General features: G+C 42.0%; 1 protein-coding gene across 1 annotated transcript in view; it reads right to left on the bottom strand.

The window, feature by feature from the left end:
• The window catches only part of IDO2 (indoleamine 2,3-dioxygenase 2), a 30,427-nt gene extending 18,848 nt beyond the window's left edge, over positions 1 to 11,579 (bottom strand). The window contains exons 1-4 of the mRNA XM_026690540.2: positions 11,272 to 11,579; positions 7,082 to 7,177; positions 4,494 to 4,613; positions 2,033 to 2,151 (exon numbers count right to left, since the gene is read on the bottom strand). Coding sequence (XP_026546325.1) covers positions 2,033 to 2,151; positions 4,494 to 4,613; positions 7,082 to 7,177; positions 11,272 to 11,370 — 434 coding nt within the window. The 5' untranslated portion in view covers positions 11,371 to 11,579. The remainder of the gene's footprint in view (positions 1 to 2,032; positions 2,152 to 4,493; positions 4,614 to 7,081; positions 7,178 to 11,271) is intronic.
• Positions 11,580 to 12,816: the final 1,237 nt, after the last annotated feature.

Genomic DNA, 12,816 nt, shown 5'->3' with positions numbered 1-12,816 from the left:
TCTGAGCTGTTTACAGAGTCAAGCTTCTTGCCCGCCAACAATCTGGGTCCTCATTTTATGCACCTCAGAAGGATGGAAGGCTGAGTCAACCTTGAGGCTGGTGGGATTCGATCTGCCAAATTGCAGGGAGCCAGCAGTCAGTAGAAGCAGCCTGCAGTACTACATTCTAACCACTGCACCATCGTGGCTCATACTATGAGGCTGGTTCTCCTCTCTCCAAGTTAACAGGAGCATGAAGCTCCCTTTCCATTGCATATTTTATAGCTCCCTTATTAGGTTGTTCTTCCCTTCTTGTTTCTCCTTCCTTCCTTCCTTCCTTCCTTCCTTCCTTCCTTCCTTCCTTCCTTCCTTCCTTCCTTCCTTCCTTCCTTCTTTCCCTTCCCTTCCCTTCCCTTCCCAAGTAATAGCACTTAGACATATACACCGTTTCACAGTGCTTTCCAGCCCTCTCTAAGCGGCTTACAGAGTCAGCCTCTTGTCCCCCAACAATCTGGGTCCTCATTTTACCCACCTCGGAAGGATGGAAGGCTGAGTCAACCTTGAGCCCAGTGAGATTCGAACTGCCAAATTGCAGGCAGCCGGCAGTCAGCAAAAGCAGCCTGCAGTACTGCATTCTAACCACTGCGCCACCGCAACTCTTATCATATACCTCACTCCATCATTTCTGCAACTGTTGGTAATTCAGGTTAATTTAAAATTGATGTTGAATATTTTTGCAATTAGGGAACCTCATATTTTTTAGGGTTACATTATTCTAATCTACTCTAAGAATATATACTCTGTGTGTGTGTGTGTGTGTTATTTGAAATGATATAGAGTTTCCTGCTTGAGCAGAGGTTGGACTAGAAGATCTCCAATTTCCTTACAACTCTGTTATTTTGTTATTCAAGAGACAAACATTGGCTAGTTGGCTTCTTCAAACCCCTAAAACAGTCCATGATTGTTAAAAATGTAATTTATTAGAATAGAGTCTATTAACAGAGCTATTAAGCTATTGTTAAAAATACCATTCTTTAACATTAGAATTCTAATAAACTCTACATTCATTTGCTTTTTTTTAAAAAAAGTTACCCTGTTAATAAAAACTTGGGTGGAAACATCCCAATTAGACAATTCAACATTTAAGGTTGATGTAGAAGATGACCACACTGAACCTGAGGGAGGAGTCAAGCATGTCAGCAGTCTTGAGTCCTTTCGTGCCCACCACAGATTCCATTGGTTCTTATTTACAGCCCATCTTGAATGCTGCTGACTCTTATCTACCCCCAGTTTGCTTTGACTGTTTGGGAGTCCAGATTCTTGTAGGCAGCATTAACATGCAATAAACCTGCAATAAACCTTTAATTGGAAGAATCTTTTGAACTATGGGGGGTGGGAACAATTCCAGCACTTTGTATATGTGATCTGCGCGCCTAATTTCTTAGATTCAGAATTCTACTGATGTTACCACTTCAAATTCAGTAAAAGTTATCTTTGCTCTAATCTAAAGAGTCTAAGTCTGCTTTCTTGAATTTTGAATGGAGCACCACCTGACATTATTCTGAATCTAAGAAATTAGGCGCGCAGATCACATATACAAAGTGCTGGAATTGTTCCCACCCCCCATAGTTCAAAAGATTCTTCCAATTAAAAGTTCTGAATATGATCATGTGGACATCTTCAGGTGGTGATGAGGCCTCTGCCCGTTGACCTTGGCATATTTTGATAAAGGTTTGCAGCTGTGCAGAGAAAAGAAAGCTAAGCGAGAAATAGAAACCTAAAAGCAGGAATTTATACTCCCCCCCCCCCACTCCTCATTTACACAACACAAGAATGTAACACCTCCAGCCCTCTTCCCAGACAATATCCCCCCTCTCCCCCCCGTTACTTATGGCAGCCGAAAGATGCAAAGCAGTAGTAGAAGATCTTGAAGGCTGACACCTATACATTCCTTTGAACCACCTGGGCTCCCGATTTCCTGAGCTTGACGGTTCTATGGCTCCAGGTACGATTGATCTCCAACTAGCACAGGTACTATTGTCAATGGATTTACCCCTGGGGATTTTTTTTCTTCCAGTTCACCAAAACAAAATCTGTGTGGACCAGGATCGGAGGCAGACCTAGCATCTCAGAGACTTCTCCAAAAGGGATGGCCAGATTTCGTGGCAAGACCTGGAAGACAAAGCCTGCAAGTCAACACCAGCTCACTTAGGTCTGTGTCCTGCTGGGTTTCAATAGGGTTCCAGATGGTTAGAAGAAGTAAGAAGCAGAGGTGGGTATTCAGCCGGTTCTGACCAATTCTGGAGAACCAGTAGCAGAAATTTTGAGTAGTTGGGAGAACCGACCAACACCACCTCTGACTGGCCCCACCCTCATCTATTCCCTGCCTCCCATTGAGTCCCAGCTGATCGGCTGGGTCTTCTTTTGTTGCTCTGCACAGGAGAACGGAGCTGGAAAGCAGGTGAGTGGGGTGGGGAGGGAAGGGGGATTTTGCAGTATGCTTCCCCTGCCACGCCCACCAAGCCACCAAGCCATGCCCACAGAACACCATGCCCACCAAGCCAGACCCACAGCTGATTGGCTGGGCTTTTTTGGTTGCCCTGCACAGGAGAACGGAGCTGGAAAGCAGGTTAGTGGGGTGGGGAAGGAAGGGGGATTTTGCAGTATGCTTCCCCTGCCATGCCCACCAAGCCACCAAGCCATGCCCACAGAACACCATGCCCACCAAGCCAGACCCACAGCTGATCGGCTGAGTCTTCTTTGGTTGCCCTGCACAGGAGAACGGAGCTGGAAAGCAGGATAGTGGGGTGGGAAGGGAAGGGAGATTTTGCCCCTGCCATGCCCACCAAGCCACGCCTACCAAGCCACACCATGCCCACCAAGCCACGCCCCCAGAACCGGTGGCAAAAAAAATTTGAATCCCACCACTGAATGGAGACCCCAACAATATTTTGAAGGTCATACCAGAGGTGGTATTCAGCAGGTTCTGACCAGTACTGGAGAACTGGGAGCGGAAATTTTGAGTAGTTCAGAGAACCGGCAAATACCGCCTCTGACTGAAGATTTTACAGTATCCTTCCCCTGCCACGCCCACAGAACCACGCCCACAGAACCGGTAGTAAAAAAAATATTTGAATCCCACCACTGGTAGAAAGTATTTATGGAGATTCTCAGTCATCAGGTCCTGGTTGTCCCAAAGGTGCTTTTTTTCAGGAGGCAACTGGATTTTCTTGGTTTTTCTCTGAAGATGTTTCACTTCTCATCCAAGAAGCTTCTTCAGCTCTGACAGGATGATGGGGAAATGGAAAGATTTATACTCCTTGCAGACAGCTGGTCATTGGCCTCCTTTTAGAAGGTCATTGAGGCCACTTGGAGGTTTATCTATATCCTCAGGGTCACCTGAGTGGTGCAAATGGGTGTGGAGCCTTCTTGGAACTGTCGAAAGGACTGTGTTGTACATTGGAGATAGATTGGGAGGGATACAACATCATCTACCTCCAATCTACAACACACTCAGGTGACCCTGAAGACACAGATAAACCTCCAAGGGGCCTCAATGACCCTCAAAATGGGCGCAAATGTCCAGCTGTCTGCAAGGAGTGTAGATCAGGGGTGGGCTGCTATCGGTTCACACCGGTTCGGGTGAACTGGATATTAATTTTACATCTGATTCAGCGAACTGATAGTTCCAGTGACTGGCTGGCCCTGCCCACCCCACCCTGCCTCTCCCAGGAGTCCCCACGTGGCTTGTTTTGGATTTCAGGTAAGTGCAGGGTCTGGGGGAGGCTCGTGGAGGTCGAAAAACAGGCCTCCAAGAAGTTCCGGAAGGCCGAAAACAGGCCCATTTCTCCGGAGAGCCTCCGGAGCTCGGGGGGAGGGTGAAAACGCTTTCCCCCCCTGCCCCCCGCGGCCCATTTTCACTCCCAGGGTGGTGCAGGAGGCCAACTAGGCCACACCCCTCATGGCCACACCCACTCAGCAATCAGGCAGAGAACCGGCTGCTAAGTTATTGGAAGCCTGTCCCTGGTATAAGATCCTTCCCTTTCCCCACCCATCCAGTCAGAGCTGAAGAAGCTTCTTGGATGAGAAGCAAAACGTCTTCAAAAGAAAAACCAAGAAAGTCCAGCGGCCTCTTGAAAAACATATACACCTTTGGGACAAGAAGTAGAAAGCTTTATAAGTCCGTGTTGCCCGATGTGACCCCATGGTCACTATGCTAAAAAAAAGCACCAAAGAAAAAAACGGCAAGTGGACCTTAACTTGAAGCCATTCGTTTAGCACCCATTCAAAGTGGCAACAAAAAGGTGACTTACAACTGCTCCTCGCACTTATGACCATTGCAGCATCCCCCAGAGTCACGTGAGCAAAATTTGGGCACGTGGCAATTTAACTGTGGCATTTGCATGACAGCCTCATTGCATCCTCCTGTTTTTTTTTTGTTTTTTTTTGCAGATACCGCTAGGCCACGTCAGGCTTAAGAAAGACCAACAGTTTCAAGTATGGACTAATAATACCTTGGGGACCTCTTTTTCACCGTCCTGCCAGACGTAGCCCATTGTGATGAAACTGAGGACCAGGTGGGCCAAATAGAGTTCTCGGTGGCCTTGGAGGTACTGGCAGCTTAGAAGAGGCATCTGTTGAAACAGAAGAGCATTAAACCAAAAATAATATTGTTATTGATGGCTCTCCCCACCCCCCATCCTTCCCTCATAGAAAGTAGAATAATAGAGTTGGAAGGGACCTTGGAGGTCTTCTAGTCCAACTCCCTGCCCAAGCAGAAGACCCTATACCATTTCAGACAAATGGCAGTCCAGTCTCTTCTTGAAAGCCTCCAGTGATTTCCTTCCCTTCTTCCTTTCCTTCCTTTCCTTTCCTACCCTTCTTCCTTTCCTTCCTTCCTTCCTTTCTTTCCTTTCTTTCCTTTCCTTCTTTTCCTTTCCTTCCTTTCCTTTCCTTCTTCTTTCCTTCCTTTCTTTCTTCCTTTCCTCCATTCTTTCCTTCTTCCTTCTTCCTTCTCCTTTCTTTCTTTCCTCCTTTCCTTCCTTTCCTTCCTTTCCTTCCTTCCTTTCCTTCCTTCCCTTCTACTCTTCTTTCTTTCCTTCCTTTCCTTTCCTTTCCTTCCTTCCTTCCTTCCTTCCTTCCTTCCTTCCTTCCTTCCTTCCTTTCCTTCCTTCCTTCCTTTCCCTCATTTCCTTCCTTCTTTCCTTTCCTTTCCTTTCCTTTCCTTTCCTTTCCTTTCCTTCCTTCCTTTCCTTCCTTCCTTCCACTAAAGACTACTCCATTAAGACACATAAAACTACAAGAAGCAGTTTTTCATACCATCTGAACCCTTTTTAACACAATTGAATACTTGTCTGAAATCTTCTGTGGAATACATACTGCTATGCATCCGATCAATAAACTCATTCCATTTCTATTTAACTTTGATAAGTTCGCCTCTTTCATTCCGACATAACGCCTGCAAAAACCCCGTTCTTCTCCAGCATATCACAACGCAACAGCTGAGGGCCAGGAAGCCACACGCTTGCATATTTAGCACTCCATTTCTGCAAGCTTTGAGTGGAGATGGTCATGTGCAAAACAGCCATCATACATTGAGCATGAAGAAAGTAAACCACTGATCACACCTCATGATCTAATGCTTCCCTTGAGAATAGTTGAAAAGGAAAGAAACAAAGAGGAAGGAAAGCATGCAGTAGAACTTGCTGCATAGGTAGTCCTCATCTTAACAATTCATTAAGTGACCGACAAAGTTAAAACAGCACTGAAAAAGTGAGTTATGACTGTATTTCACACTGGGTTTCAAACTCCTGACAGTGGGCAGAGTTAGCCTGCAATACTGCATTCTACGCCATCATAGTTCCAGCACATGAATAAGGTAACTTCACATATGGCTTGGTTATATGTTGTTCCCAGTTCAGCTACGTGGATATGAGAGTTATTTTTCACACTCTTAGGAATGACACTATCAAACAGAATTGGGGTATTGCTACAGCTACTGCTTCACACAAAAAAAACAAGCTAACACAGAAAAACAGAGAAGAAATGGACAAGAATTATGCTGCACCACATTGTCTTGTTTTAAAAAGGGTGTTTGCTGGAACTCTTTTTCCTTTATCATTTCTTCTCATCAATATTATTGATCAGAAGTCCTAGATTCTTTGCATTAATTGTTACCAGTCTACTTTGAAAAGAGGGAATGTCAGAATTTTCAGAAATGACTAAACGGACTTACTTGGTCAGAGAACACATAACAAAAAAAAAATTGGGGAAAGACTGGAAACCTTAAATGCACTTTTTTGCTGAAAAAAAAAGGAATTGAAGATTAAGCAAGTTGGGGACTAAATGAGGGGCGAGGAGATTGGTAAAATATTTGTAAAATAAGTTTGTAACTATCTGTTGGAAAGAAGGTTGAAAATATATATATATTTCTTAAATTTGGTTTGCTTTTTTTGCACCATCTTGTTTTTGTTACTTTCTCTTTTGTCTTTTGATGTGTGGTTTATAACATGTAAATTACAGTACTACATATAAATTAGAAAGCAGATTTTAAATTATGAAATCTAAGCAACGATATTTTCTCTTCTGTGGAACAAGTGCCATCTACAGGAACTTTTGCAGCATTGCAGAAGAAAAAAATAGAAGGTTCACTATTTCAGGTGTGTTTTTATCTCCCAAGTAGTTTGCAAACATTTTGTTCTCTTCCGCTTTCATTGTTCTGCCTCACACTTCAAAATCAAATATCTCCTGCGAATTCACATTCTATTTTGAATCAATAAGATGAATGCTGAGAGAATAAGCACACAAATGCTTCAGAGTATTTCAAAAAGTAAAAATGGACATCCCTACTCAAAGACAGGGCTGATAGGAAAGCTAGCATTCACTCCTCCAGCATGCAATAGAGAAAGGAAACTGGCTTCCTAGAGCGGTGGTCTCCAACCTTGGCAACTTTAAGAGTTGGCAAGCAAAATGAGGAATTCTGGGAATTGAAGTCCACAAGTCTTAAAGTTGCCAAGGTTGGAGACCCCTGTCCTAGAGCACCAAGAACCATGATGTGGGATCTCTATGACTAAATGTCATGCATGAAAATGAATTTCAGTACCTTGTGGACCTGGGAACGTAGTTGATGGCTCTCAATCAAGGAAGCCAACCTGTGAGCAATCTCCATCCATGGACTATAGAAAGGAGGAAGTTCTTTCTTAAAAAGAGAGAGACCAAAAAAGAAATGTGAGAATATAAATTAAATGTAGCTATGAATTGTACAGATTAAGTTGGACGTGGAGAACCCATGATCCTTCAGCCATTGTGAGATTAAATTCACAGGGTTCAATGCCTACTGGCTTAGGGTATTGAGAATGATAGAATAGAATGGAATAAAATAGAATGGAATGGAATAGAATGGAATGGAATGGAGTGGAGTGGAGTGGAGTGGAATAAAATAGAATATTGGATGAAGAATAGAATAGAATGGAGTGGAGTGGAATGGAATGGAATGGAGTGGAGTGGAGTGGAGAATAGAATAGAATAGAATAGAATAGAATAGAATAGAATAGAATAGAATAGAATAGAATGGAATGGAATGGAATGGAATGGAATGGAATGGAATGGAATGGAATGGAGTGGAGTGGAGTGGAGTGGAGTGGAGAATAGAATGGAGTGGAGTGGAGAATAGAATAGAATATTGGATGAAGAATAGAATAGAATAGAATAGAATAGAATAGAATAGAATAGAATAGAATAGAATGGAATGGAATGGAATGGAATGGAATGGAATGGAATGGAATGGAGTGGAGTGGAGTGGAGTGGAGTGGAGTGGAGTGGAGAATAGAATAGAATATTGGATGAAGAATAGAACAGAATAGAATAGAATAGAATAGAATAGAATATGGAATGAAATAGAATAGAATAGAATAGAATAGAATAGAATAGAATAGAATAGAATAGAATAGAATTCTTTATTGGCCAAGTGTGATTGGACACACCAGGAATTTGTCTTGGTGCAAATACTCTCAGTGTACATAAAGGAAAAAATACATTCGTCAAGAGTCAAGAATTATCAGGTACAACAGTAATAGTTATGGGGTACAATAAGCAATCAAATCATACTAGGAAACAGTCAAGGAGAGTTCAGTGCAGTTTTTGTACCCTTTTATTGAAAAAACTTCTAAAAAGAATTATCATCCTCAAAGTGGAGCAGAAGTCTCCAGACTTGGCAACTTTAAGACTTGTGGGCTTCAGCTCCCAGAATTCTCCAGCCAGCATAGCTGGCTTAGGAATTCTGGGAATTGAAGTCCACAAAGTTGCCAAGTTTGGGGACCCCAGAAGTGGAGAAATTAAGAATTTGGAGCTTTCCAATAGTTGCTAATTCCTAGCTACACCAGCTAGAAAGACCAGTAGCACTGGCAAGTAAAGTTATCCAACCACTAGATTACCCACGAAGGAAGTGACTGATCTCCACATTTTACTACCTGTCTGAAGCAACTGTCAGGCTCCAATTCATATCTGATGGATTGCAATCAATTTACTAGATCATAACTAATCAGAAAGATCAAGAGGCATGTGATCTGTTTACTTCCCTACTTGAGAGACAACTAACCTTTGGAATCACTGGGGAAACAAGAACTTTGAGAGCACCCAAACAGGCTGAAAAACAACCACCTTATCATGCAGAGGGCTTAACTTCACAAAATGGCTACCTTGGTGCTGTGGCCTGTTACAAACCATCTAATCATCAGAAATGACTGATTAAAGCATCTGTTCTGTGATCCAGAAATGTCTGCAAAAAACAGGGTACATTTTTTACTGTAACAAAAGCACGCAACCAGAAATTCTCACTTCTCCCAGCTTCTTGGCTGCATCAGCCCTTAATATATTTCTGATCCACTGAGAGTTTTCCCCGGAGTGGAGACAACCTGCTATTTTAATTATATTCTGACAAGCGATGGGAAACAAACTTCTTACGATATTAACTCTTTGCTGGAGACAGTCAAATAGAAAAGGTTGTAGAAGGGTTAGGAAATCTCTGCTTTGTGGATTCTCTTTGCCCAGTTTTTCATTCTGGGGATAGTTGCCACTGCTTTGAACTTGTTGCGTGTATCTTACAATTTAAATTGTCTACTTAGTATCCCAGTATGATTTGTGTTGATTGCTTATTTAGTGTCCTATGACTATCCCTAAATGTTGCATCTTATGATTTACGATGAATGCATTTTTACGATGTCTATGATCATGATTTATCACTTATTGCTTGCATGTACACTGAGCGCTTTTTCTCTCAAATTCCTTGTGGGTCCAATCACACTTGGCCGATAAAAAAATTCTATTTGGGGATAATGGTAACCAAGGAGTGAAAAATCTAACTTGGTCTTCCATATAGTTGTTGCTTTCTACATTTTAGGTATAATCAGAAGAACATCCATGAGACATATTGGACCGCTCTGCTCTGGTTCCTATTGAGAGGAAGTCTTGCCTTTCAGAAATTCTCAGATTTTTTGGAAGGGACCTTGGAGGTCTTCTAGTCCAGCTCCCTACTTGAACAGAAGATCCTGTACTATTCCATAAAAATTGTAGGGCAGTGTCTTCTTGAAAGCTTCCAGTGGTGAAGCTCCCACAACTTCCCAAGGCAACTTCTGTTCCATGGGTTGATTGTCCTCCCTGTCAGAAAGTTTCTCCTTATTTCCAGGTTGAATCTCTCCTTGTTCAGTTTCCATCCATTATTTCCTATCTGGCCTTCAGGTGCTTTAGAAAACAGCTTGACCCCTTTCTCCTCTCTGGGGCAGCCCCTCAAGTATTGGAAGACTGCTATCCTGTCTCCCCTGGTCCTTCTCTTTACTAGACTAGCCAAGCCTAGTTCCTGCAACCATTCATTGTATGTTTTAGCCTCCAGTCCCCTCATCATCCTGGTTGCTCTTCTCTGCACTTTTTCTAGAGCCTCAACCTCTCTTTTATAGTATGGTGACCAAAACTGGATGCAGTATTTTAGATGTGCTCTTACTAAATCTTTAAGGCTTTGAAAAATAGCTTGACTCTCCTCCTCTCCGTGAAAGCCCCTCAACTACTGGCAGACTGCTATCATGTCTCCCCTGGTCCTTTTCTTCACTAGACTAGCCATGCCCAGTTCCTGCAACCATTCATCATATGTCTTGGTTGCTCTTCTCTGCACTTTTTCTAGAGTCTCAACTCTCAACAAGAAATTTAGCAGAAGGACATGTCAAAGTCTTTGGGGCATCATGGAAAGAAATTTTTCAGCTTGTGGTAAGGGAATATATTCATAATTGACATCAAGATAGCTGATTTTATTTATTAATTCATCCAATTTATATAGCCACCCATCCCACCTAACAAGCTACTCCAGGCAACGTACTACTATGTAAAGCAGACTTAATTCTCATTTATATCAATTATTATTTTATTCCTGCTAGCTGCAATCATTCCCTCCTTAGATCTTTTGCCTCAAAAAGTTATGCATGGTTACAGACATTTGTTTGCTATCGATGAAAAAATGATCCATGAAAAAGAAGTTTTTTTCTCCCAGCAAAACTTATCTTGTCATTCCACAGATCATTACCACAATGGAATGGTATCTTCAAGTTTCCACTCATTTAGATACAAACCCTATTTAATATCTGTCCTTCTTAGATTGGGAAGAAAATGATTCCCACATTTGTTGGTATCTGGTCCTCATTCTTACAACCGTGTAAGGAAATCAGAACAAAGATTAACACTTGCAATTAAAAAGAAGGAACAAACCGAATATTATATGATATGGGAATCATTTTATCAATGGTTAGAGAATAAATATGAAAATTAGAGACTAGCCAATAGAAAATATGTTTATAAAAGTAAATAAATTAAGATGAGGATTGTTATAAAAATGAGATATACTATATATATCAGTAATAAGCTAAGAGTAGAGAACGAATGTAATGATTATGGTTGGAAATTTTAATTGTTATTCCACAAAATATTTGTACCCAGGCAACATACTGTTTAATGGATGATGGCTTGTTTGTATTAAAAATAAAATAAAAAATTTACAAAGAAAGGAACACAGATAATCCTCCTTCTCTTCCTTCTTCTCCCAATCAGAAAGCTTATTTAGTCTCTTAAATATTGAAATCCCAAATTGATTTCAGGTCACTCTGCCTCTCTGCAAGCCCAAATCCATCAGCAGAAGTAGACAACCATGGGGAAAACTAAACTACTTCCTCAACTTCCTTCCATCCATCCAACCATCTGAACATTTTCTCCTTCTTCCCACACCTCTAGTTTTGGGCAAAAGGATATACCTACCAATGGATTTGGAAGAAGGAAACCATAATCTTCAGAAATATGAAACCTCTTCAGTGTGAATGCCGCCTTCTGTTTCTCATGATGCGTAGCATTCTCCATTCTTAGATTTGACAGCCAAACTTGGGAAATCTGCAGCCAACTGAATTTGGGTTGAACTGAAGTTCAGAGTTGACACTCAGAACCCCACAGTAACTGCTGACCAAGACAACCTTACCAGTAACTATCAGTAGATCTTGATTGGGTCAAGTAATTCCCCTGCTCCTCATAGTCCCAGACCTTTGGCCTGTTGAATGTCACTGGCCAATGGTCAGGGGAGCTGGATAAACATCAGGGAGGTGTGCTGATAACACCCTCAGTAGGACAAATTCAGAAACAGAAGAGAATTCAGAAGGGATGGGAGAATCTCCCAAGTGAATCATGAAAGGCACAAAAACTGCCAACTTGTTCGATATAAAAAACAAAAGGAATACAGAATTCCAAATAACAGCGTTGGGAGGTGAGGTACTAATACCACTCTATAAAGCCTTAGTAAGACCACACCTAGAGTCCTGGATGCAGTTTTGGTCACCACACTATAAAAAAAGATGTTGAGACTTTGGAAATGGTGCAGAGAAGAGCAACCAAGATGATTAGGGGACTGGAGACTAAAACATATGAAGAACAGTTACAGGATCTGGGCCTGGCTAGTCTAGGGAAGAGAAGGACCAGGGGAGACATGATAGCAGTCTTCCAATATCTGAGGGGCTGCCCCAGAGAGGAGGAGGGGGGTCAACCTGTTTTCCAAAGCATTCCAAGGTCAGACAAGGAACAATGGATGGAAACTGAACAAGGAGAGAGATTCAACCTGGAAATAAGGAGGAATTTTCTGACAGTGAGAACAATCAACCAATGGAATAGAAGTTGTGGGAGCTTCATCACTGGAAGCTTTCAAGAAGAGACTGGATTGCTATCTATCAGAAATGGAGTAGGTCTCCTGCTTGGGCAGGGAGTAGGACCTACAATGTCTCTTCCAACTCTATTATTCTATGCTATGCTATGCTATGCTATGCTATGCTATGCTATGCTATGTTATTATTTCTATTCTATTCTAAAAGTCTTCAAGTCCACCCCACTGCTTGAGTAGTAGAACCTATACCATTTTGGACAAATGGCTATCCAGTGTCTTCTTTAAAACCTCCAGTGATGGCAAGCCATTCCACTGATTAATGGTTCTCACTGTCAGAAGATTTCTCCTTAATTCTAGGTGGCTTCTCTCTTGAATGAACTTCTACCCACCGTTTCTTGTCCTGACCTCAGGTGCTTTGGACACTAGGTCAACCCAGTCTTCTCTATGACAGCCCCTCAAATATTGGAAGCCTGCTATCATGTCACCTCTGGTACTGTTTTTTTTTTGTTGTTGTTAAACTTCACATACCTAGTTACCTTTTTCATCATATAGTTTATACTCCAGTCCCCTAATCATCTTTGTGAGGAACATCTAGAGATGCTGTTACGGCTCACCAAACTCTCCCCAAAAGTTAAAGAATTAAAACAAGGATTAGCAGC

The sequence above is a fragment of the Notechis scutatus genome, chromosome 7 (assembly GCF_049901735.1).
Source record: "Notechis scutatus isolate UNSWTSFEM ecotype Mainland chromosome 7, rNotScu1.2, whole genome shotgun sequence".
NCBI lineage: Eukaryota > Metazoa > Chordata > Lepidosauria > Squamata > Elapidae > Notechis > Notechis scutatus.
The sequence above is the reverse complement of the archived record's forward strand: the minus strand, read 5'-3'. Positions and strand labels throughout refer to the sequence as shown.